Source organism: Saccopteryx bilineata, chromosome 4 (assembly GCF_036850765.1).
Source record: "Saccopteryx bilineata isolate mSacBil1 chromosome 4, mSacBil1_pri_phased_curated, whole genome shotgun sequence".
Taxonomy (NCBI): Eukaryota; Metazoa; Chordata; class Mammalia; order Chiroptera; family Emballonuridae; genus Saccopteryx; species Saccopteryx bilineata.
Window position 1 is genome coordinate 103,565,738 of NC_089493.1, and position 25,566 is coordinate 103,591,303.

Consider the following 25,566-nt stretch of genomic DNA (forward strand, 5'->3'; position numbering starts at 1 on the left):
TTCATTGATTGCTTTCTCATATATGCCTTGATGTGGGGGTGGGGGTGGGGGTGGCTCCAGCCGAGCCAGTGACTCCTTGCTCAAGCCACTGACTTTGGGCTCAAGCCAGTGACCTTTGGGCTCAAGCCAGCGACCTTGGGCTTCAAGCCAGTGACCATTGGGATCAAGCCAGCAACCTTGGGGTTATGTTTATGATCCCACTCTCAAGCCAGAGACCCCGTGCTCAAGCTGGTGAGCCTGCGCTCAAGTTGGCAACTTCATGGTTTTAAACCTGCGTCCTCTGTGTCCCAGGCATATGCTTATCCACTGTGCCACCACCTGGTCAGGCAGTATTTTCATTTTTGTTTACGTCACCATCTTTTATTTTATTTCTCCCAAACAATATTCAGGTATAATTAGTGTTCTGGTTTCTCTCTAAATTCCATTTCCTTCATCTCTGACAATTAATATTCAGCCAAAAATTAGCATTATAATTCCATTCACATTTCTTCTTTCACTTACCTGTAAGTGTTGTGTACTTTTCTTTAAAAATATTTTTTTGAGAATGAGAGAGGGGGGAGAGAGCAAGATGAACAGTGATTGTTATTCCACCTATCTATGCAACATGCCTCACCTGACCCACCCCACAGCCCTGGTGCCTGAAGACTATCCTCCAAATAACTGAGACACCGGCCAGGGTTTCTGTGTCTTTCTCATGCCCTGTTTCCCTCACTGTATGTCTCTTTAGTCACTTTTTCCCCTTTTCTCGCTTTCCCATTCAATTCAGCTTGCTGATTCTCCTACTAATCCCACCTTATCTTCTAAAATACTATCTCTTTTTATTTTTGCTAATAAACTTTCCTCTACTGTTACTTTTTTCCTAACAATCTTTTGGTCTCTTTGCCCTAATGAAAACCCAATTTCCTCTTGAGCACATTGTCCTGTTAAGTAAAGGTGATTCCTATTTCATGAGCAGGAAGTGGAGGTGACATTTCCCTGGCTTTCCCAGGAACTGGAGGTTATGGTTCACCTTTGCCACTCCCCCTAAGTTCATATTGCCTTGAAACATCATTTTCTCTGCATCCTCATCTCTGCCTTTTGTTGACCTTCATATCACACTATCACAGTGATTCAAGATTTGGGCATAGGGTGACGGGTATTTCTCTTTTTTGTGAGTCTTATTCTGGGTTAACTTTATTGTCTAAATAGGGTAGTCACCCAACACATTAGTTTTTAAATTCCTTGACACAACTGCACTGCAACTACACATTCCCACGGCCTCATCCTAGGACTTGTTATCACTCATAATGGCTCTACTCACAGAACTCTATGACCAGTCTCTTATCTCTCCACATCTCCTACTCTAATTCTTTTTGAACTTACCCTTCTGATTTCTAAGAAGCACTAGTCTTCTTGACCTCATCCCTCATCTAGTCTATTAGCTCCTTGCACATTTTGTTTTTTATCCTATCCTTGTCCACTTTGTTTATGAGGTCAGTTGTTTCAACCACTTTCTCCCTAGCTTTCCTTCCACTGCATGACCTTATTATACAGCATCTCTACTGCCAACCTCTGAATGTGGATCAACTGAACCATCTGCCTTTTCTGATCTGCTCTTGGGCTGCCAAGAAAATTGTGTAACTGTGCTTTCTAATTTGCTGCATTATTTATGATTTCTAACCTCAGCTAGTTGGCTCACTTACCCATTTCCTAAAGTGGCTATGTCAAACATTCACTACTGTCCTCCAGCCATTACTCCATGCCATCTTCCTCTCTCCCAGATGATCAAGTCCTAGGTATTACAATAAAAGTATAGGGCATGATGTCTGAACTCCATTACAGCTCTCCTTTCTATACTCAGCATCTTTTCTTCTTATCTCAGTAAACACCCAAAGTTTTCCAAAAGCATTCTAATATCTATGCTTTTGAGATGGGATGTTGCTCCTTCAGTGTGCTCCAGAGGCCTCTCTTCTTTCTTCAATTTCTCTGCTTTCTCTTCATCTAAAGACAGGCTCATCTTAAATATATATATCCCTTAGTACTGCCTTCCTACAAAACTCCAGATCTTCGATTTCCTTCATCCTCAATTTCCTGAGTCTTCTACCCTTACTATACTTTCTTAAGTCCCACACAATCCTCAAGATATTTGGCTTCCATAACAAGGAACCTGTCTGTGCTCAATATGATAGTGGCCTCCTAATTGTCAATAGCAATGGCTTTTTAAAAGTTCTTCCCTAACTGGACTCTCTAGTGGATTGGATGTTGTTTACCACAACCTACTTGAATAGAAATTCTCCCTTCTCTTGGATTACATGACACCATTCTCTAAATTTTTCTGCTTCCTCTCTCCTTGACCTTTGTCCGCCTGTTAAAGGCATCTCTTAATCTGATGGTTTCTTAAAATATTCAGCTTCCTACTGGTTCTTTTTTTCTTTTCTTTCTTTTTGTGTGTGTGTATGTGACAGAGACAAAGAGAGAAAGATGGAGAGAGGGACAGATAGGAACAGACAGACAGGAAGGGAGAGAGATGAGAAGAATCAATTCTTCATGGCATCACCCTAGTTGTTCATTGACTGCATTCTCATATGTGCCTTGACAGGGGGACAGCAGAACAAGTGACCCCTTACTTAAGCTAGCGACCTTGAGCTCAAGCCAGCAACCTTGGGCTTCAAGCTAGTGACCTTTGGTCTCAAGCCAACGACCATGAGGTCATATCTATGATCCCACGCTCAAGCCAGCGACACCGCGCTCAAGCCAATGAATCCACACTCAAGCTGGATGAGCCTGTGCTCAAGCTGGTGACCTTGAGGTTTCAAACCTGGGTCCTTTGTGTACCAGTCCAACACTCTATCCACTGTGCCACCACCTGGCCATGTCCTATTGTTTCTTTCTTAATATCTTTCTATGCATTCTTTTAGATAATGTGTAAGAGACGTTTTAAAAAATGTATAGTTCAGCCTGATCTATGGTGTTGCAGTGGATAGAGAATCAACCTGGAGTGTTGGAAACCCCAGGCTTGACCAGTCAAGGCATATATGAGAAGCAACTATGAGTTGTTTCTTCCCACTCCTCTCCTACCCCTTTCTTTCTCTCTCTCTCTCCTCTGTCTAAAATCAATAAATAAAATCTTAAAAAAAAGTATAGTTCAGTAGTTTAAGCATACTTTCATTGTTGTGAGATAGATCTCCAGAACATTTTAAAATCTTGCATAACTAAAACTTTATTCCTTTAAATAACTCATTTCTCCTCCCCACCCCACCCCCCAGCCTCTGGCAACCACCATTCTACTTTGTTTCTATAAATATGACTACTTAAAAAAATTTTTTTTTGTATTTTTCCAAAATGAGAAGCGGGAGAGAGGCAGACAGACAGACTCCCACATGCACCCTACCGGGATCCACCCAGCATGCCCACCATGGGGCGATGCTTGGCCCCTCTGGAGTGTTGCTCCGCTGCAATTGGAGTCATCCTAGCGCCTGAGGTGGAGGACATGGAGCCATCTTCAGTGCCCAGGCCAACTTTGTTCCCATGGAGCCTTGGCTGCGAGAGGGGAAGAGAAAGAGAGAAAGGAGAAGGGGAATGGTGAAGAAGCAGATGGGCGCTTCTCCTATGTGCCCTGTCTGGGAATCAAACCCGGGACCTCCACATGCCAGGCCAATGCTTTACCGCTGAGCCAACTGGCCAGGGCAAAAATTTTTTTTAATTTAATGATTTTTAGAGAAAGAGGGAGAGAGGAGAGAGAGGCAGGAGCATCAACCATAGTTGCGTCACTTTGTTTGTGGATTGCTTTTTGTTATGTGCCTTGACTGGGCAAGCCAGGGGTTTTGCCTGGTGACCATAGCATTCCAGTCGACTCTCTGTGCCACCACGGGTCAGGCTATAAATTTGACTACTTTCTATATATCTCATATAAGTGAAATCATACAATATTTTTCTTTTTTGTGACCAGTTCATTTCATTTAGCACAATATCCTCAAGGTTTATTCACGCAGCAGATAATGGGATTTTCCTTTCTTTTTAAGGATGACTTATGCTCCACTGTATGCATATATCATACTTTGTTTTCATTCATCCTTCGAAGGACATTTGGGTTGCTTCTAGTTCTTGGCCATTGTGACTAATGCTGTTGTAATATCTCTTTGAGACTATGCTTTTAATTCTTTTGGTTATATACCCAGAAGTGGAATTGCTAGATCATATGTAAGTTCTATTATTAATATTTGAGAAACCACCATACTACTAAACTTTGGAGACTTTAACTACCACATCTATACAGCTAATTTCCAAATCTATATTCCTTCCCCAATCTCTATGTCTCCTGAAATATATAAAGATATGAACCTACAAAGGAACATGTTTTATCTTTTTATCCCTATGTTTCCCAGGACTGAGTATGCTGTTAATTCTAAGTAAATTCTTTTTTAAATTTGTTTTTATTTTTAAAATATTTTATTTATTGATTTTACAGAGAAAAGAGAGAGGTAGGGGGAATGAGAAGTATCAACTCGTAGTTGCTTCACTTTAGTTGTTCACTGATGCTTGTTGTATATGCCTTGACCAGGCAAGCCTAGGGTTTCAAACCAGTGACCTCAGGGTTCTAGGTCAACACTTTATCCACTGTGCCACCATAGGCCAGGCCCTAAATAAATTCTTTCATTTGTTTGTTTTAAAGATTTTATTAACTGATTTTGGAGAGAGAGAGAAAAAAAAGAGGAGGGGGATGAGCAGGAAGCATCAAATCATAGGAGTTGCTTCTTGTATGCGCCTTGACCTGGTAAGCCTGGGGTTTCAATTTGGCAACCTCAGCGTTCCAGGTCAACACTTCACCCACTGTGCCACCACAGGTCAGGCTAAATTCTTATTTAAAAGACTATGTCTTTTGAATTCTGACTGTGTCTAACGAACCCCTAGGAGAGCTAAAGTGAAATAATTTTTTCTACTAATTATTGTGTAATTCAGGATGCAATACACTTATCTCTTTGCTTATAATGCTTTCCACTGCTTTGCACATATTTGGTAGTATCTGGTTAATTAAATAATTTCAAATATTGGTAAAGCTGAGAGTAGCAGTAACCCAATGTTGAAATGCTTGGATAATTAATTATTCTATCTTATTTCTAAATGAAAATATCAAGGGGGAAAAGGAGAAAATAAGGATTTAATATGTCATTACTGTACTCCTACACATATTTTAGGACAAATGCAAATATATGGGCTCTAACTGATAAATTTTATTCTGATCATATGACCTCAGTAAATAAGAATCTGCCAAGAAATTTTTTGAAAAGTTCAGCAAATTTATAATATCACCAAAAAGAAAGAGCAGAGTCCATGATGGCGACAGAGTAGGCAGACATTCCAACTATCACCTGCCAGGACCAAATTGGATTATAACTTAAGAACAATCATCTTGAAAAACCAACTTTGGATTAAACAAAGAAGAGTTTATAACCAGTGTTCACATAAGGAAAGAGTATCTCAAAGTGGGATCCAAGAGTGGCTAGTATGGTAAGACATTCACTCAAAAACTCTCTACCTCCCCTTAAAAAAAAAAAAGTCCACAATTATTTTCCCAACCCCAACTGTTTATAACAGTATAAACTAATGGTTCTCTGATACTGTTACATAGGGTGTGGTACATTCTCTATATAAGTTGTTCTCACATTCAGAAAAAAAGCTGATGTAATAGGTCAGATTTTATTGAGCTTTTTAGAGAAAAATGCTGGCTGACCCAGTACAAATAATTCATTCAAAGGAAAAACCCAATAAAAAGAAGTAGGATCATATTTATCATGAAGTTGGCTATTTGTGATGCATCTCACAGACCTGCTTCATTTAGCATTAAGTATAGGAGTGTAGTAGAACTTGTTACATCAAAATTCATATTTATAGATAACATAAAGAAAATTTTATTTTACAAAGTTTGCTTTAGAAAGGACTCAGGTTTTCTTAAATAGCTTTTCCTTTCTGTATTTTAAGAATAACTTATTATACACCTTTTTAAGGTACAGAGCTATTACAAACATAGTTTTACTGTATTAGATTCTATAAAGTAAACTTTAAGAAAATGTAGCCCTGGCCTGTTGGCTCAGTGGATAGAGCATCGGCCTGGCGTGCAGACGTCTCTGGTTCAATCCCTGGTCAGGGGACATATGAGAAGAAACCATCTGCCTCTTTTCCCCTCCCTCTCCCCCTTCTCCTTTTCTTTCCCTCTCACAGCCAGTGTCGGCCCCAGATGGGGTTGCCGGGTGGATCCCTGTTAGGGCACATGTGGGAATCTGTCTCACTATCTCCCCTCCTTTCACCTAAAAAAAACACCAAAAAATAACTCACTGTTTTTAGGCCTTGGATGGTGGCTCACTGGACAAAGCATCAGCCTGGCATATGCATGTCCCCAGGTTTGATTTCTGGTCAGGGCACACAAGAAAAGTGACCATCTGCTTTTCTATCCCTCCCATTCCCTCTTCTCTCCTTCTTTTTCTCCCTCTTCTCCTCTCACAGCCAGTGGCTAAATCAGTTTGAGCATCGGCCCTGGGTGCTGAGGATAGCTCTGTTGGTCTGAGTGTGTCAGTCTCTGGTGTTAAAAATAGCTTGGTTGATTCCAGCATTGGCCCCAGGCAGGGTTGCCGATATATTCCTGTCTGGGTGCATGTGAAAGTCTGCCTCACCATCTCCCCTCCTCTCGCCTAAAAATAAAAAAAATTTAAAAATAAAATTCTTATTAAAAAAACAAAGTGTAAAGAGACCCCTCTGATACAATTAAAACCCAGCAATGCCCACATTTGTGCTGAATCTCAAAAATTTGTTTTAGTCTCTAACTTTTCTTGTATTATCTATTGTATTAAAGCAAAGGGTAGCTGTATTAAACTTGCTTTCTGCACATTCTAGCTTCTCTTTATTCCTAACAGCAAAGAAATCAATTTTGTGAAGACTGGTATAACTGCACCAAAATCAGGGTACTCTAGCCACTGACATATCTCCATATTAATTCAGGTAATATTTACTGAGAATTATTGAGCATAGACAACATATACAGTGCTATAGAAATACTATGGGAGATAAATTATACTATACTATATATGCTATTATATTGTCTCTGCCCAATATTATTTATACTCCTGCAGTCAAGATATATACATATAAACAAATTAAAACTGAAGTACTCAATCTCATCACAAGTGTGAAGAATGAGAAAACCACAATAGCGAGGAAGGTAGAAGCAGGAGAAATTACTGTGGGGCCAGAAGAGACTGACTTGAGCTAGATATCGAATGATGATAGATTTAGAGGAGAGCAGAGAAGAATTTAAGTAGAGGTATAATCTAAGAAAACTATGAATAGAGCTATACTGAAGAATTTCTACAGGGCACTAGTGGGAGAAAGGGTTAGAAACTAGAGCCATGATGCCAGCCTTAGAAGTCTGGCCTTTATTCTGAGTAATTCCAGTGTACACAAGACTCACCTGGGGAAGGGGGAGGGATGGTCTCCCATCCAAGTACTAACCAGGCCCGACCCTGCTTAGCTTCCGAGATCAGATGAGATCAGGCGCATTCAGGGTGGTATGGCTGTAGACGGGATGATAACTAGATAGATTTTAACTCCTGAGATTCTAATTCAGTAAGTTTGGGATGGTCCCAGAAAGCTGCATTTCGTTAAACTGTTAGGCTCTCCATGTGGTTCCTGTAGAGGTGGTTCACTGGCGTACTTTGAGACACACTGCCCTAAAACAAAAGAACATTTACTCCTAACTATTGAAATATTACCAATTTCCTGTAAGCTCATAAACTCTTAAAACTGCTGAACTGAGAGATCTTTCCTAAGTCTTTGTGTTATCCAATTTTTCTTCAGTACTTGGCACTAACTTTGTCACTGCTTACATCTGGAATACTATCTTCTGTTAACAATAGATTTTTTTTTCTGGTTCTCTCTGACTCACTGACCTCTATCACAGTAGTCCCTACCCCCCCTCTTCCACCCCTTATTTGTGGGGATGTGTTCCAAGACCCCCGGTAGATGCCTGAAACCACCTCTGAAAGTTCAAAAAGACTGTTCTTTCCTGCACATATATTCTGTGATAAAGTTTATTAGACACAGTAAGAGTAATAGCAACTAACAATAAAATAAAACAATTATAATAATATACTGTAATAAAAGTTAAGTGAATGTGGTCTCTCTCTCTCTGATAACTGAGATGAAGGGTTATCAGACATGGCTACTAAGTGACTAAGGCAGGGGTCAGGAACCTTTTTGGCTGAGAGAGCCATAAAAGACATATTTTAAAATGTAATTCCATGAGAGCCATACAACAACCCATGTACATTATTCATTATCCAATAAAAATTTGGTGTTGTCCCGGAGGACAGCTGTGATTGGCTCCAGCCACTCACAACCATGAACATGAGTGGTAGGAAATGAATGAATTGTAATACATAAGAATGTTTTATATTTTTAACGTTATTATTTTTTTTTTATTAAAGATTTGTCTGCGAGCCAGATGCAGCAATCAAAAGAGCCACATCTGGCTTGCGAGCCATAGGTTCCCGACCCCTGGACTAAGGGATGGGTAATGTACATAGCTTAGATACGGCTGGACAAAGATGATTTATGTCCCAGGTGGAATGAAGTGGATGGCATGAAGTTTCATCATACTACTGAGAATGGCATGAATTTAAAACTTATAAATTGCTTATTTCTGAAATTTTCCATTTAATGTTTTTGGACTGCCCTTGATTGCGGGTAACTAAAACAGTGGAAAGCTAAACTGTGGATAAGGGGACAACTGTAGTGTCCTCTGGCTTCTCATATGTTGCCCTTTATGTTTTCCCCAAATTCTGACTTTGGTCTTCTATAGTTCTCCCTGCAGGATTTCATTCACTCTTGGAGTATTGAGAAACTACATGCCAACCTCAGAAGTTTAGACTTTGCCCTGTAGATAAAAAAAAGTGTTCCAAGTTTCTGGACAGTGGAAAATCACAGGGAAAGGAATGTCCTAGGACCATTATCTTAAAGAAGGTCTGCAAAAAAGGATTAGAGATAGGAGAAATAGGAGGAAGAATAATTAGGGAATTATCAAAATGGACATTTAAAGTCATCAAGGTGTGACTTCAGAATGAAAATACTACTTTTATAGTTCTTCAGAAACTACATAATCTTATTTTAATAAATAGGTAAGGCACTTCTAGATATATTATTTTCATCATGTGGGTTTTTTCGTAAGTTTAACTATAACATAATGAATCAGTTCCTCTGCAATGTTAATGATAGATAGTAAAAATTTGACATGCCATCGTTCTTTTATAACACCAATGTGAGTTCTTAATCTCCAAAACAGTGGCATGGGATTCAATACTTAATCCTTATATTTGATAAGTTTAGTTTTTTCATTATGGAGTCAATGAATCATCATACTACAAGCATTACTCATAAATGGCAAACCTTCTATTGACTGGAACTAATGAATGAATGGTAAGAGTGTGTTTGATTTTTACTTTTTATCAGTCTAGTAAAGAAAGATATAAAACCACCTCATTGGTAGTCTGTCTTATACACAGTGTTTTCTATAATGAAATCCATTAAATCTCTATATGGACAGATAAAATAGTATTTAGAAGTGAGGCCTGGCCATGTTGCTCAGTTGGTTAGATACACCAATGCTGCGGGTTCGATCCCCCAGTCAGGGCACATACGAGAGTCAACCAACGAATGCATAAATAAGTAGAACACCAAATCCATGTTTCTCTCTCTCCCTCTTTCTCTAAAATCAATCAATAAAAAATTAAAAAACAAGCTTGTATTTAGAAATAAATGATATTCTAATTGAAAATATCTAGAATCTTAGAAAAACAGAGGCAGAAGACATCTAAATTAAGTGCAACCCTACCATTACCTAATTTATTTTTTTTTATTTTAAAATTATAGTTGACATACAGTATTATATTAGTTTCAGCTGCACAATAGTGATTGGACATTTATATAACTTAGAAAGTGTTCACCATGATTAAGTTTAGTACACATCTGACACTATACATAGTTACAGTATTACTAACTTGACTACATTCTATATGCTACAGGTTACATCCTTGTGATTTATTTCATAACTCTTACCTAATTTAGTAAATAAACCAATTTATTGACTAGTCTTTATCAAATGATCAATACAAAGAGATGCTAAACTTCTATTAAGATCAATTTCAACAACTCTTACTACAAGAAAATTCAGGAAGATGGAAATTATTCCTTCTTACTGTGTGATCTTCGTAAAATTATTTAAGCATTGCCTTACTTTCAACAGCACTATTCTCACTATATATTGGGAAGATAAAATGAGATATTTATTGACATTTTTTTGAGCATCTTGGACCAGAAGAGCTACAGAAAGCCAAGGTATAGCTATTTCCACATCCCCTATTTCTCTTGCCTTTTGCTTCTTGTTTTAGTGATGAAACAAAGTTGGCCATCACTTCTTGCTTAATAACCCTTCATGTGGTTCAAATTGCCATTCTCAAGCAAGAAATTTTTTTTTTAAAGAATTGTCTGAACTATAAAATAGCAATCAAGGGCTGTGAGTCAGCATTTCACTTACACAGGAAATCAAAATGATTTAAAATAGGAAACAGAATCTTTTTCAAAGACATACCATATAGATCTCCTTGGAAAAGCTTTGAGAAAATTGGAGTTTGCAAGCTTATGAATAATTTATTACATTTCAATAAGTGTATTATGAATCAATAAAGCAGAAATTAAGGACAAAAGCTCATCAAGCCAGTTATTGATTCTCAACTTCCAAAATATAACAGTACAGGAAGAATATAGAGAAAATAGAATTTTTTGTGTGATAAAAATTTTAAGTATCTTAGGAACACAGACCTAAAGAACTTGTAAGACTTAAGCAGCTACTTAAGTTTATTCAAGTTAATTTCTTCATCTTCTTGATACTTAGAATTATTTGGTTTTTTACATTTTACTCAAATATCTTTTTAAATTACGAGAGGAGTTTGCAAAAACTGAATACTGCATTTTATTCATTTATGCATTCATTTTCTTTTTTTTAAGTGAGAGCAGGGGAGATAGAGGGACAGACTCCCATATATGCCACAACTGGGATCCACCTGGCAACCCCCATCTGGGGCTGATGCTCAAACCAACCGAACTATCCTTAGGGCCAAGGGCCAATGCTAGAAACAATGGAGCCAGCAGTGCCTGACCAGGCGGTGGTGCAGTGGATAGAGCATCAGCCTGGGATGCTGAAGACCCAGGTTTGAAACCCCAAGGTCATTGGCTTAAGCGTGGGCTCATCTGTTTTGAGCGCAGGGTTACTGGCTTGAGCTTGGGATTGTAGACTTGACCCCACGGTCACTGGCTTGAGCAAGGGGTCACTGGCACGGCTAGATCCCCCTGGTCAAGGCACATATGAGAAAGCAATCAATGAACAACTAAGGTGCCACACTATGAGTTGATGCTTCTCATCTCTCTCCCTTCCTGTCTGCTCCTGTCCCCCCCCACACACACACACAAAAAAAATTGAGGGGAAGAGAAATAGGAGGATGGGTGCTTCTCCTGTGTGCTCTGACCAGGGATCAAACCTGGGACGTCTGCACGCCAGGCTGACGCTCTATCCACTGGCCAGGGCCTTCTTTCAGTTTCTTGTATAGCTTCCTCTCTTGCTTTTGAAAAGTCTACTTGATTAACTGCCTCTATTATGTCACTGTCTTAGCTTGAGTTATAACAAAATACTATAGACTGGGTGGCTTAAACAGAAATCTATTTTCTTCCAGTTCTGTAGGTGAGCAGTTGAGATCAAGGTGGCAGCATGGTCAGTTGCTGGGAAGGGCTCTCCTCCTGGCTTCTCACTGCCTCCTCACATGGTGGGGAGACAGGAACCAGCTCTCTAGTGTCTCTGCTTATGAGGGTGCTGTTCCTGTCACAAAGGCTCCCCTCTCATGACCTCATTAATCCTAAGTACTCCCAAATGGCCCCCTCTCCAAATACAGTACCATCATATTGGGGAACTTATAAATTTTGCAGGGTGGGGAGGGGGAGAGGACAAAGACATTCATTAATAGAAAATATTACACTGGCTTCAAATCATTAAGTAGATAATATGAAAATGAACAAATGAACTTGTTTTCAAATAATTCCAGTAAAAAGCTTCCCCTTTTTTTTTCCTTTCATAGCAATTTTAATTCAACAAGGCAGGAACTTCCTAAAACATATAAATAGTAGTTCCATGAAGCAGTGACTTTTAAAAATAAAAGATAAAAAAGACATACACTATTTTCATTAAAAAATTTGAGTATTGGTACATTAAATAAAAACCACCTCTATCTTCCCCGGTCTGCATCCCAGAAGCCCTTCTCAATCACTTCTCTGTCTTTTCTATCACTCTTGTTTTCTCCTCCTAAATATATATTTACTCAACTGTTTTCTTTCCTTTCCTTTTCCCTTTTTCTCTGTCTCTCTCAGTCACCCTTAAATGCCCATGAAAAGGAATTCAACTGTATTCTTACTGCTTGTTGAGTAGAAGAGAGTTTTAGGCTTTAATTTTAAAAATTGTTGATGAAAAAAACCCAAAAAAACCTTTAATCCCCCTATCTTGTTCCTGTATCAACTAAAGACTTAAAATAACATAAAAAAACTTGGATATTCTTGGAAATTAGTATAATACACAGTAACATTTCTATATTACATTTTTATAAATAGTAAAAGGAACAGTAAATTATAATTCTTTTATTCAAAATGTAGAAAACTGAATAGTAAAACAAATTGGCAAAATTATAATTGGTTTGTGCTGAATTCTATCCAATTTTAATAGTTATTGTTATTACGTACTACATAAATTTGAGGATATGAGAAGTATATTTTTCTTGATTGCACAAAACTCGTCACTGCAAAATACTTAAACACAGCTATCTAAGAACATTTCCATAATGACCAGAAAATGAATAGAAAGCATTTCTCAAAATTCCAAGTCAAGTGCAGGGAAAACAGAATGAAAAGTGACTGAGAGCCAGAGTTTAGGTGACTGGCAACATCATTCCATTAGCTGTCTGCAGTGTTATGGATAGGACCTAGGATTTCCTTGTCTAAAAATGGTGCAGATTAGTATAGTCAAGAAAAAGGGGGGGGAGGTTTAATTACAGTCTAGACTTTTGTACCAGAAAACAATTGTAGTAACGAACACTTAATTTTTCAAAACTCAATCAGGTGTGTGTATGGCCCGTTGGTCTCCAGCTCTAACACCTGCCTGTTCCCGTAAGTGCCGTGTTCTACCACAACCCCCGCTTCAGCACACTTGCTGTTGGCAGCTAATTCTTTTTCACACAGAGTCACAAATTGGGAATAAAGTTCTAATCCCTCTTCTTTTCCAGAGTTAGAGTGATACTGCATGCTTCTTCCTTTTACTTTCCCTCCAAGGGTGGCTTGAGGGATGATAAGAATACTGCCAGGGAGATCCAATATGGAGACGAGCTTGCCATTTTCTGTTTCACTTAATTTCACATTTAACAGTGTATTAACTGGGTGGGGAAGAAAGGGAAAACATTTCAAGTGAAAAACAAAGGAAAAAAAATAAAGAAAACCAACAATTTTCTAGTCAGCAAATCTCATAGTTAAAACCCAGTTTGTCAGCTCATGTTTTTACCCAAAGTCTCTATTTAAATTTTGAAAACTGCTTCACTAAGCTGAATGATGGAAGTATGAAAGACAAGGCAAATTTCATGCAGAAAATGGTATAATGCTTTAAATGTGACTTGGCAGTCAAGATCTCCTAACAATAAATTCATCCAGAAAGGACTAAATTACTAAAACCTCAAAATATTTGTTGCCCAAGGGGATGCATGAGAAGAATTTGCCTTCCGTTCTTTTTTACATTTCATAGGCAAATACCATTAGAAAAAAACCATCATAAATCCTCTTCACACCAAATTCTGCTTTATAACAAAGAATATTAAAAAGAAATCTTAGTGCATTTATTATATATTTTAAACTTAGTTGCCTAGAGTTCTAAACTGAGACAAAAGTACCAGGTTCAAGCCCATTATAAACCAGCCTATTTTACAATTTCATAATCTTATAGGCATTATTAATCACGTTACAAATATAACTCATGGGAGAAGAGTGAATGTGAAAGCAGGAATCATCAGAAATTGATACAGCTGAAAAAGTAAATTGAAAGTTTTAGAGTTACTGGCATTATCTTCATATTCATATAAGACGATATGCTATTATTTTTATGGCACTTATGAGATTAATACTCATAGCTAAGAAGGATCAAATCACCATAAATATTGATGTGTACCAAAAAATATAAACTTAGAAAACCTTTACATCTCAACATTAGCCATCTTCAAAACAATAAACAAAATAAATGTTTAATACAAATAGCCTTAAGGTCTCTCTACCTCTATAGATAGCTTCTGGTTATAAATAATAATCCTGAGAGGACAAATGGTAAAATAAACTTTATACTTCTGCCCAATAATTAGGCTTGAAAACATGTGCTTTCTGGTGCACTAGTCAATGGTTTCAATGATCACAGGGTTTGTAGTAAATATTAGCAAGGATTCAGTATGATTGCCCCACCCTACAGATCAGGGAATTAACTTGGTAAAAACCTGCCAATGTGACCCTCTGAATGAATTCCTAAGTTATGCATTAAGCATTATCAATTTTCACTTAACTAGCACCTTTTGAAATATCTCTAATATTCTCTATTACAAATAGGACTTTGCTATAAAGCCAGCAGTTCTTATTGATTGTTTCTAAGGAAACACTCCTCAGAGCACTTCATTCCAATGGAACTTATGATCTAGCCAACCAAGCCTCAGGCTAGTAACAAAGTATGGAGGTAATTTGGAATGACAGCCCAGAAAGGTAAGTACAATTTATTATATTTCACATACCTCCTGCTATAGGCCATAATTGAAAATTCAATTAATGCTACTGGTATACAAATATCAGGATGCAGAAGTAAATATAAATACAAATTGTTGGTAAGTAGAACTGAAACAAGATAATGAATTAATGGCATGTTGGAAAGTCAAAGATCCTAAGACAGGTTATCAATCAATTATCTCTAATGATGTATACAGAAAGTTTTGACAGGTCCCTGGATCTCAGTCCAATTATACTGAAGATGAATTGAAGAAGATTCTGTACCTCTCTATGTTAGCCATCTATTTCAGACTTGATGGATATAACTGTTATGTTCCCAAGGGCACATGATTTGATTGGAAAGGTCTAAATCCATGTAATAAGCATGAGGTGGGGTTTAAGAGAATCCCATCACACGGCTTACTCTGCCTCCTGGAATAGAGGGAGTACAAGCTAATGCTATCCATAATACATGGCCTTATTGTGCTTGTACCTGACACCAGCAGAATGTGATTCTTAAAAGTTCTTTACTGGGAATCACGATATATAAAACTTTGTGTTAAATTATCACAAAAAGAGTTAAGGCAAACCTCCTCATTGTTTTAATTTTATTTATTTTTAATTTTTATTTTTTAGCAAGAGAGAGACAGACATGAAGGGAGAGAGATGAGATGCATCGACCAGTAGTTGTGGCACTTTAGTTGTTCACTGGTGACTTTCTTATATGTGCCTTGACCAGGGGGCTCCAGCTCAAGCCAGCGACCTTACTCAAGCCAGAGACCATGGGGTCAGGTCTATGATCCCATGCTCAAGCCGGATGAGCCTGTGCTCAAACCAGAGACCTGGGGGTTTTGAACCTGGGTCCTCAGTGTCCCAAGTTGATACTCGAACCACTGTGCAACCACCTGGTCAGGCTCCTCATTGTTTGTTTGTTGTTGTTTTTATCTATCTATCTATCTATCTATCTATCTATCTATCTATCTATCTATCTATCTCTCTATCATGTATGTATGTATGTATGTATGTATGTATGTATGTATGTATCTATCTATCTATCTATCTATCTAAAGTGAGAAATAGAGGGCAGCAGACAGACTCCCACATGTGCCCAACCAGGATCCACCCACAATGCCCACTAGGAGGCGATGCTTGGCCCATCTGGGGTGTTGCTCCGCTGCAACCGGAGCCATTCTAGCACCTGAGATGGAGGCCATGAAGCCATCCCCAGCGCCCGGGCCAACTTGCTCCAATGGAGCCTTGGCTGTGGGAGGGGAACAGAGAGACAGAGAGGAAAGGGAGGAGGAAGGGTGGAGAAGCAGATGGACGCTTCTCCTGTGTGCCATGGCAGGGAATCGAACCTGGGACTTCCACATGCCAGGCTGACGCTCTACTGCTGAACCAACCAGCCAGGGCTTCCTCATTGTTTTTAATTCAACACAATTTATACATATATTCAAAGTGAACTCAGGAAGACATTTTTGGAAGCACACAGGGTTTAATTCTATAAAACAAAACAACTTGGACGTGGTCAGTTCATTTCATCCTATGATTAGGATCCATTTGAAGATATAAAAAAAAACAAATTTAGGAAGTCAATCTTATATCATAATGACAAAAATTCTTTTCCCGTTATTGATGATTTCTAGTATACCTCTTCTTAAGGTTAATAAAGATTTAATTCGCCTGACCAGGCAGTGGTGCAATGGATAGAGCGTCAGACTGGGACACGGAAGACCCAGGTTCGAGACCCAGAGGTCACCAGCTTGAGCGCGAGCTCATCTGGTTTGAGCAAGGCTCACCAGCTTGAGCCCAGGGTCGCTGGCTTGAACAAGGTGTCATTCAGTCTGCTGTAGCCTCCCAGTCAAGGCACATATGAGAAATCAATCAATGAACAACTAAGGAACCACAACGAAGAATTGATGTTTCTCATCTCTCTCCCTTCCTGTCTGTCTGTCCCTATCTGTCCCTCTCTCTGACTCTCTCTGTCTCTGCCACAAAAAACAAAAAAACAGGAGCCCTCATTTCACTTTTTCTAAGCTCCTTGTTATCTTCTAGATACAAATTTTAAACCATTACAGTTACTGGCTTTCTGGCCTCACCTATATAGGTCCCTTATTAAGTCTAATTTTTATCCTCGGACAAATTGTCAAATATGTTCGATGTCTCAGTATTAAATGCTCTCTAGGAGTTTTAGCCGTTAGTCCAAGGTGTTCTCCATTGAACTATGTACCCTTGAGTTCCACTACTTGAAGGTCTTTGAGGTTAACCTCTGCATGCTTCAACTACTCATTTGTCTAATTTATATCTTATTAATCAAACTAATGTTGTTGTCTTTTACTAATAAAGAGAATATACATATTAATAATTGGTCCCCAAACTTAGGGAGAGCACCATTATTTTAGGCTTCTTGTGGAACATAATTATTATATCAAATACTGTCATGAGACAGCTTATGATTTAATATGGTATATCTGATCCTATGTAGTCATCACAATGAATGCGTGGTGCTAGGGACTAACAATACACGGGAAGGCTGCAGGCAGGTATGATATTGTTCAGAGATGCTTAACCACTGACTGTTTTCTCTGCCTCTGGAAGAGGTATGGATGTGATGACACTGAGCTTCGTTCAAGAATCAGGAAGAATCTTAGATTTATACACATTCCCTACACAGAAATGCATAAAGGGTTAATGTAAATTCTTCCATAATAATGATGCCAACCTGAGCAGTTCAGATTTGAATGGGCCCACATCTGGTACATCCAGTGTCACCGCCATCCCGTTAGGGACTCTGGGAGATAAGGAAACTATATTAAGAAATGCAGCATCTGTTTCTCCCTATGTGGCCACCCTGCTTCCAACAAGTTTCTGTATCCTTGGTTCAATTTTGGTGTGCTGTGTGTGTGTGTGTGTACACTCTTCTAAACCATTCTATAAGCAATCTGAAATACTGCAGACTTTTTAATTTTTTATTTTATTTATTCATTTTTAGAGAGGAGAGAGAGAGGAAGAGACAGAGAGGGAGAGAGAGGAGAGAGAGACAGAGAGAGAGAAGGAGGGAGGAGCTGGAAGCACCAACTCCCATATGTGCCTTGACCAGGCAAGCCCAGGGTTTCGAACCAGCGACCTCAGAATTTCCAGGTCGACGCTTTATCCACTGCGCCACCACAGGTCAGGCTACTGCAGACTTTTTAAAAGAATTCTATCACACTTGTTTACTTTAAGATTTGGAATAGGCGAATTGCTAAAGTCAACAACAGTACAAAGTTAAGTCACTTACAACTTACCAGCAAATTTAAGATTGTACCTTTAAAAAAAAAAAAAGACTGTGCCTTTTGCCCCTTCTTAAAACTTACCTAGTGCTACACATTCTCACTCAAAAAAGAAACAACATCAAACACATACCCATTTTTGGAGGAAGTTCTTTATCAGCTCCTTTGAAAAAGCACACGTAGATCACTAATCCTCTCTGAATCTATGATAAAGCACCACAGTACACTCAGATTAAAGAAACTTCTATGTACAGATACAGAGGTAAATGAATAAAATTTCTCAACTGCTATAGATGTAAAGGCTAAAGACAATGGAAGAAAATTAAGTTTTTACAATATTATTTTCTTAAATATGTGAGAAAACAAAATCTGTTTCAATATTCAATCTCCTCAATTATTTTTTTTTAAATAAAAGTTTAAAACACAGCCAACAGCAGTAAAGACAAGTTATACCTTCAAACATTTACTTCTAACAAAATCATTAGACTATGAAAACCCCTTTCCCGGTAAGTAAGACAGACTGACACACTTAAGACAGACTTAAGACACACTTAGTTTGCAGAGCCCCATTTATTTAACACATCTCATCTGGCTGACGACATCATCACTTTTTATTCTTCTTAATCCATTTACCTGGATATCATGAAAATAAGGGTTTGATTTTATTTTCATAAACTCCAAGAAACCTTCCAATTATTTCCCATTAGCCTTGAAAACTGCATTTATGATATGAGGTTCTACATCACAAGGTTGTCTGTTACCAGGAACGTAAGCATATTTATTTTATATAACGACATGGGTATTTATTTATTAGCGCTTGTAGAATAGGGACTATATGGAAAAGAGACACTTGGTAAATGAGTTTGATTTTGCTGTTGAGTAAATCATTACATTTTTTTTAAAATAAATTTTTATTAATGTTACTGGGATGACATTAATAAATCAGGGTACATATATTCAAAGAAACATGTCTAGGTTATCTTGTCATTAAATTATGTTGCATACCCCTCGCCCATAGTCAGATTGTCCTCTGTCACCCTCTATCTAGTTCTCTGTGCCCCTCCCCCTTCCCCTAACTCTCTCCCTCCCTCCCTCCTATGTCCTCCCTCCCCCCACCCCTGGTAACCACCACACTCTTGTCCATGTCTCTTAGTCTCGTTTTTATGTTCCACCAATGTATGGAATCATGTAGTTCTTGTTTTTTTCTGATTTACTTATTTCACTCCGTATAATGTTATCAAGATCCCACCATTTTGCTGTAAATGATCTGATGTCATCATTTCTTATGGCTGAGTAGTATTCCATAGTGTATATGTGCCACATCTTCTTTATCCAGTCTTCTATTGAAGGGCTTTTTGGTTGTTTCCATGTCTTGGCCACTGTGAACAGTGCTGCAATGAACATGGGGCTGCATGTGTCTTTACGTATCAATGTTTCTGAGGTTTTGGGGTATATACCCAGTAGAGGGATTGCTGGGTCATAAGGTAGTTCTATTTGCAGTTTTTTGAGGAACCACCATACTTTCCTCCATAATGGTTGTACTACTTTACAGTCCCACCAACAGTGGATGAGAGTTCCCTTTTCTCCGCAACCTCTCCAACATTTGCTATTACTCGTCTTGCTGATAATAGCTAATCTAACAGGGGTGAGGTGGTATCTCATTGTAGTTTTGATTTGCATTTCTCTAATAACTTCATTACATTTTTTATTCTGTAGATTAACCCTCTTGAATCCAAGAGCTATTATGACGATTAAATGAGTTAGTATTTGTAAGGTGCTTAAAACAGTGCCTGGTTCATAGTAAGAACTATGTAAATGTTCATCAAATGAGTATGTAAAAATAAATTTAAGGGCTGGAACACAATTTATTTTACATCTTAACTCCTAGAGCATTTTACAGACTGTTTTGTATATAATAGTTGATAGATAAGTGAATTCCAAACTGCCCTCTTGATGTTCCGCTTATCTGTCAGACCTCATCCTTACTGGACTATTGCCCCTGAGACCGAGGAATTCCAAGAAGCTGACAAGCTCCCCAAGGAGGAGCATTCTGGACATACCAGAACTTTTGCCTCAGTATCCCCTCAGGTTCTCCCAAACACTATATAACTCGCCCCTAGTCTGTAACCTGCGCTCATCACCCCCACCCCCCAAGAAGTGCCCAGCAGGGTTCCTTTCTTCCTTTCAATAAAGCCTGTTACTCTGGTCTTTTGGACTCCCATGGATTCCAACAATAGTGTTGGGCAAATGAGTTTATAAAATTTGTGTTTTTTGAGTTTGCTCTTTTATTGTTAAAAATGGCGCTGGTCTGTGAAATTGCTAACTATCTTCCTGCTTGGGAAGGTCCATTGTTATGCTAATGTTTACTGGAGGAGGGGTTTTCATGCAAAATTTTTGAAAAAAGGAGGAGGAGGAGAGGAGAAGGAAGCCATATTTTTGCAGAGTTTGTGCAGAGAGAAGGAAGTGTGCTAAGAAGAAGGAAGTCAGGATGGCAGGGTGCTGAAGGAGAAGCCAGTTTGTGCAGAGAGGAGAAGGGAGAAGGTGTGCAGATGGGGAACCAGAGGTGACTGAGACTGGTGGAGGCCTTTGGTTCTAGGAAAAACCAGATGTGTCAGTAGTTTTGTGAGCTCTGAGTGAAAGGGTAGCATTTTCCCTCTGTGTGTTTTACTAGTTGGCTGGTGCGAGGCTAGAATAAAGGAATGGCCCACCATTTTTTGGCTCCACTGTTTCTTTGCTGTCTGCCCGAAACTAATGGGAACCTGCACGTGCCTGGCAGAGACCGCAGCGGCTACTGGCCGTACAAATAGGAACTCAGTTTATCTGTTGATTGCATTTATGTTCCACTGTATCTTACAGGATCCATGTGTTATCTAAATTGTCTTCTATGAAATATAAATACAATTCTACTCTCACACCTGATTTATCTGGAAAAGAAGTAATTTTTTAAAAGTGCAACTTTGCTTATGGAATAAGCACGGGCCTCCAAAGCACAGTTCTAATAAGAAGCTGGCAGGTTGAATAGTTATCTGCAGCATTGTCACAGACAGTTATCTGCACCCTCTCTACTGGGATTGTTTCAGCATGAGACATAATTTCAAGCTTATTCATATTCGGACACTTGCAATGTCAGAATTAAGTACTTGATTATTTATAGAAATACACGCTTGTTCTTTCTACTCTCCACACTACCTTATCGTTAGGGTATTTTTTTTTAGTATATTCCAATAAATAGATCTTAAATGGTGACCTACAAATTCCTTTCTTCAAGTCAGAAGGGCACTTTCCTAGTACCTTCTTTTGGGGAAAAACCGTATCAAATATATAGAAATGTACAGATAATTCTCACTGTAGCTTTAAAAAGTTCACCTTCCAAGAAGAAAAATATAATCTTGTGATAGCAAAGTTCTAAATGAATGAAACTAAAACATACAAAACTGTTGTCGGGCAAATGAGTTTGTAAAATTTGTATTTTTTGAGTTTGCTCACTTTTATTGCCCAAAATGGCACATGTGTGCTTGCCCTCAGAGCAGGGCAGTTGATTGCAAATTGCAGATTGCCTTCCTGCTTTGCAGGGCCATTGTTTTGCTAATACTTGCAGGAGGAGGGGTCTTTGTGGGCCCAGGTAGTTTTGCAGGAAGAGCAGAGAGAATGCGGAGTGCTGAAGAAGACGGCAGTTTTGCTGAGAGAGAGAGAAGATGTGCAGATGGAGAACCAGAGGTGAGGGGCTTTGTAAGCTCCACTGAGACTGGTGAGGCCTTTGATTCTAGGAGGTACCAGAGAAGATGCTCCTGGTTGTGGAACTGAAGAATGCGTTAGGGCAGTGGTCCCCAAACTACGGCCCGCGGGCCACATGCGGCCCCCTGAGGCCATTTATCCGGCCCCCGCCGCACTTCCAGAAGGGGCACCTCTTTCATTGGTGGTCAGTGAGAGAAGCATAGTTCCCATTAAAATAATGGTCAGTTTGTTGATTTAAATTTACTTGTTCTTTATTTTAAATATTGTATTTGTTCCCATTTTGTTTTTCTACTTTAAAATAAGATATGTGCAGTGTGCATAGGGATTTGTTCATTTTTTTTTTTTATAGTCCAGCCCTCTAGTGGTTTGAGAGACAGTGAACTGGCCCCCTGTGTAAAAAGTTTGGGGACCCCTGCGTTAGGGCTTTGGAAGCTCTGAATGAAAGGGAAGCGGTTTTCCCTATGTGTTTGCTCGTCTGCCAGTGTGAGACTTGAATAAAGTAATGGCCCACCATTTTTTGGCTCCACTGTTTCTTTACCGTCTGCTGGAATCCAGTGAGAACCTGCATGGCCACAACTGAGGCCATTAACAGTTTGAAATGTACTGCTCCATGAGGCAACTATAAAAATAGGCACTTCTCTGGCAAATATAACAAGAATAAAATTTCAATATATGGAAAAGGAATCAAGATCTCAAAAAATAAAAGGCCATAATAAATATAAGAAATAAAAAACAAATTATTGAGAAAGAAAAGGGGAGGGGAAAATACAGGAATGTGTATGCTTCTATTTCCAAGTTAGCAAAGCATAACAGATTCTGATTTAAGAATAATCACCCACATAGCATAGTGTAAAGCCAGTAGCCAGGGCTACCATCACAGCAGTCCCGCCCATGCAGGTTCGCATTGGATTCTTCGGACAGTTGGTAAAGAAACAATGGAGCCAAAAACTGATGGGACATCATCTTTAATCCTAGCTTGCACCCAGCAGGCAAGTAAAAACACACACTGGGCTCCAAAACCAACTCACATTCAGTGCCCACAAAGCTACTGACTTATCCGAGTTTCCTAGAATCAAAGGTTTCTAGCTCACCAGACTTATTCACCTCTGTTCCCCATCTCCTTTCTTCTCTCTGCACAAACTCTGGCTTTCCCTTCAGCACTCCACCATCTTGGCTGCTTATCCTGGCCTCCTCCATGTGGCCTCTCTCTGCTCTCCCCTCTAATGCTAATCTCAGGAACCGAGAGAGCAAGCTCCCGTTCTGCCCCCACTTTATAGTATAGAAATAGAAATCAAAACCTTTAATCCAATATACAAAATAGGGAAGTCTCTAATACAAAGTCACTTATCTGAGGCATGATGAGATTGTATCACCCCACATCAAAATGTGTGGAAAAGGCTTAGTCCTAAAACCAAGCCCCGGCCCTGGCCAGTAGGCTCAGTGGCAGAGCGTTGGCCTGGTGTGCAGGAGTCCCAGGTTCGATTCCCGGCCAGGGCACACAGGAGAAGCGCCCATCTGCTTCTCCACCCCTCCCCCTCTCCTTCCTCTCTCTCTCTTCCCCTCCCTCAGCCAAGGCTCCATTGGAGCAAAGTTGGTCCGGTGCTGAGGATGGCTCTGTGGCCTCTGCCTCAGGCACTAGAATGGCTCTGGTTGCAACAGAGCAACGCCCCAGGTAGGCAGAGCATCGCCCCCTGGTGGCCATGCCGGGTGGATCCCGCTCGGGCGCATGCGGGAGTCTGTCTGACTGCCTCCCCGTTTCCAACTTCAGAAAAATACAAAAAAAACCCCCAAAAATCCAAGCCCCAGGCTACAAGGATCCTACCTGCCCACAGTCCGCCCCCAACACACATTAACATCACCTGGGTGACGGGCCTCCACATGGGCAGTGCCATCTTAAACAAACTGAGCATAATATATTTTATCTGCCCAACACATAGCATATGTGTATTATTTAAATTGACTGATTATGTTAAGGAATGCTAGATCTGGGACCAAATTCAGCAGGTAAGATGAGTGAATGAGATGCTCCTACATTAAACTGAGTATTTCCTAAAGTCTTAATTATGAACTTTTTTTCATTTCATCTTATTCCAAAAATAAGTCAGGGGCCCCAAAGTATATTTCATTTACTTTTGCAAGGAGTGCGGGCAGGCTTTCTTTAAAAAGCAAATATACAAGTAAAAGGAAATCATATTGGTGTAAATGTTTTTAATTCTCTGGATGAAATGTGCTTAATAACAAGGCAATTATAAAATTATATCATTTTATATGTAATTATATAAGTAGTGACCTTTGTTTCTATTTGAAAATAAATCAAACTTTTAAAAGTTTTTGATTCTTGGAAAATCTCATTTACATGCTGACCCTGCTGCAGTCAACACAACAAGGAAATCAAGTCAAAACAGACCTTGAACATGTGCAACAAATCTAACCAACAAGCTCAAACCATCCCAGGACAGCAATGCAAAGGGCGTGGCAGGGCCTTTAGGCTCTTTTAAAGCAAGAGGTCTGAGGCAATTAGGTCTAAAAGTCCACCTTGCTCAGGTGGGCGGTTGGCGAGTGAGCGGTCAGATTACCGCGGTCCTAGGGAGAGGACATGCTCCCTCGGAAAGGGAAGGAGCCGGGGCAGGTGATGCGGAGGCTTATACACGGGCGAAGCCAGCCAGGCCACCGTGGGCAGTTTTGGGCACACCCGCCGGAAGTTCCGGGTGACCCATAGCACGTGCTAGGCGCCACGTGGCCGGCTCCGAAGAAGACGCGCCGGGACAAGTCACCCAGACAACACGGAAAGAACCGCCTCTGCGCGCCCGGGGTAACGGGAGCTGCAGGGCCGACGTTACCTCCACCGACTGGGCCGCAGAATCCCCCTCGGCGGGGCGTACTTGCAGCCGGGCGTGCAGGCACTGCTGCAGGAGCGCACGGGCCTGAGGAGTCCGGCCGCTTTCAGCCATGGCTGAGGCTCCCACGGCGACGCCAAGGGTTCAAGCCGCGCCGCGCAAGTTCGGGCCTCTGCGCGCTGGGAAGGCGGTGCGCCGCGCGGGGGTGGGGCTTCCTGATCGCTCGTGGCCCCGCCCTGGGGCGGGGCCTCTGCCTGGCTCTCGGGTGGCCTGGCTCTCAGGTGACCTGGCTGAGCCCTCTTCAAAGACGAGTTCCAACACCTGTGCAGAACCTACCTACCTCTGTAGAAGGTGCTGTGTATATTTTAAACGAGTGAAAAGACATTGGATCTGCTTCCTACACACCTTTTAAAGAAACATTTTTCATCTCAGAAAGCTTAAATTTCTAGATGTCGAAAACATTTTAATCTGTTTAAGACCATATTATGCCCATTATGACTATAAGTAAATAGAATGAATCACTCGAATCACAAAATGTAAACGAAGATAAAAACAAAAGCTATAATGCTTTCAAAAATTTCTTACCCCCCAAAATAAAATAATGCTGCCTCCTCTATCACGAATGCTATAAATCATTCTGACCCTGCAGTGTGGAAAGGTTTTGGTATGCTAACTGAATACACATTTGGAAATCAATCTTTTAGAAAACATCCTCGCTAAAAATATCCTTATCCATGAAAATGTGTGATTGCTAATAATCTTTTAAACCTATTAATAAAAAAAATAAAATGACATATCAACATATTATGATGCACACGATATTAAATTCTGTGATATATTTCCTATATGTAGATACTAGAATGTAAATAAAA

General features: G+C 39.7%; 1 protein-coding gene across 1 annotated transcript; it reads right to left on the reverse strand.

The window, feature by feature from the left end:
• Positions 1-11,037: 11,037 nt before the first annotated feature.
• On the reverse strand, positions 11,038-24,885 carry DTD2 (D-aminoacyl-tRNA deacylase 2). The gene is made up of 3 exons (XM_066277675.1): positions 24,698-24,885; positions 18,256-18,325; positions 11,038-13,493 (listed from the first exon to the last, which is right to left on the reverse strand). The coding sequence occupies exons 1-3, from the start codon at positions 24,806-24,808 to the stop codon at positions 13,168-13,170; spliced, it is 507 nt and encodes a 168-aa protein (XP_066133772.1). The 5' UTR covers positions 24,809-24,885; the 3' UTR covers positions 11,038-13,167.
• Positions 24,886-25,566: the final 681 nt, after the last annotated feature.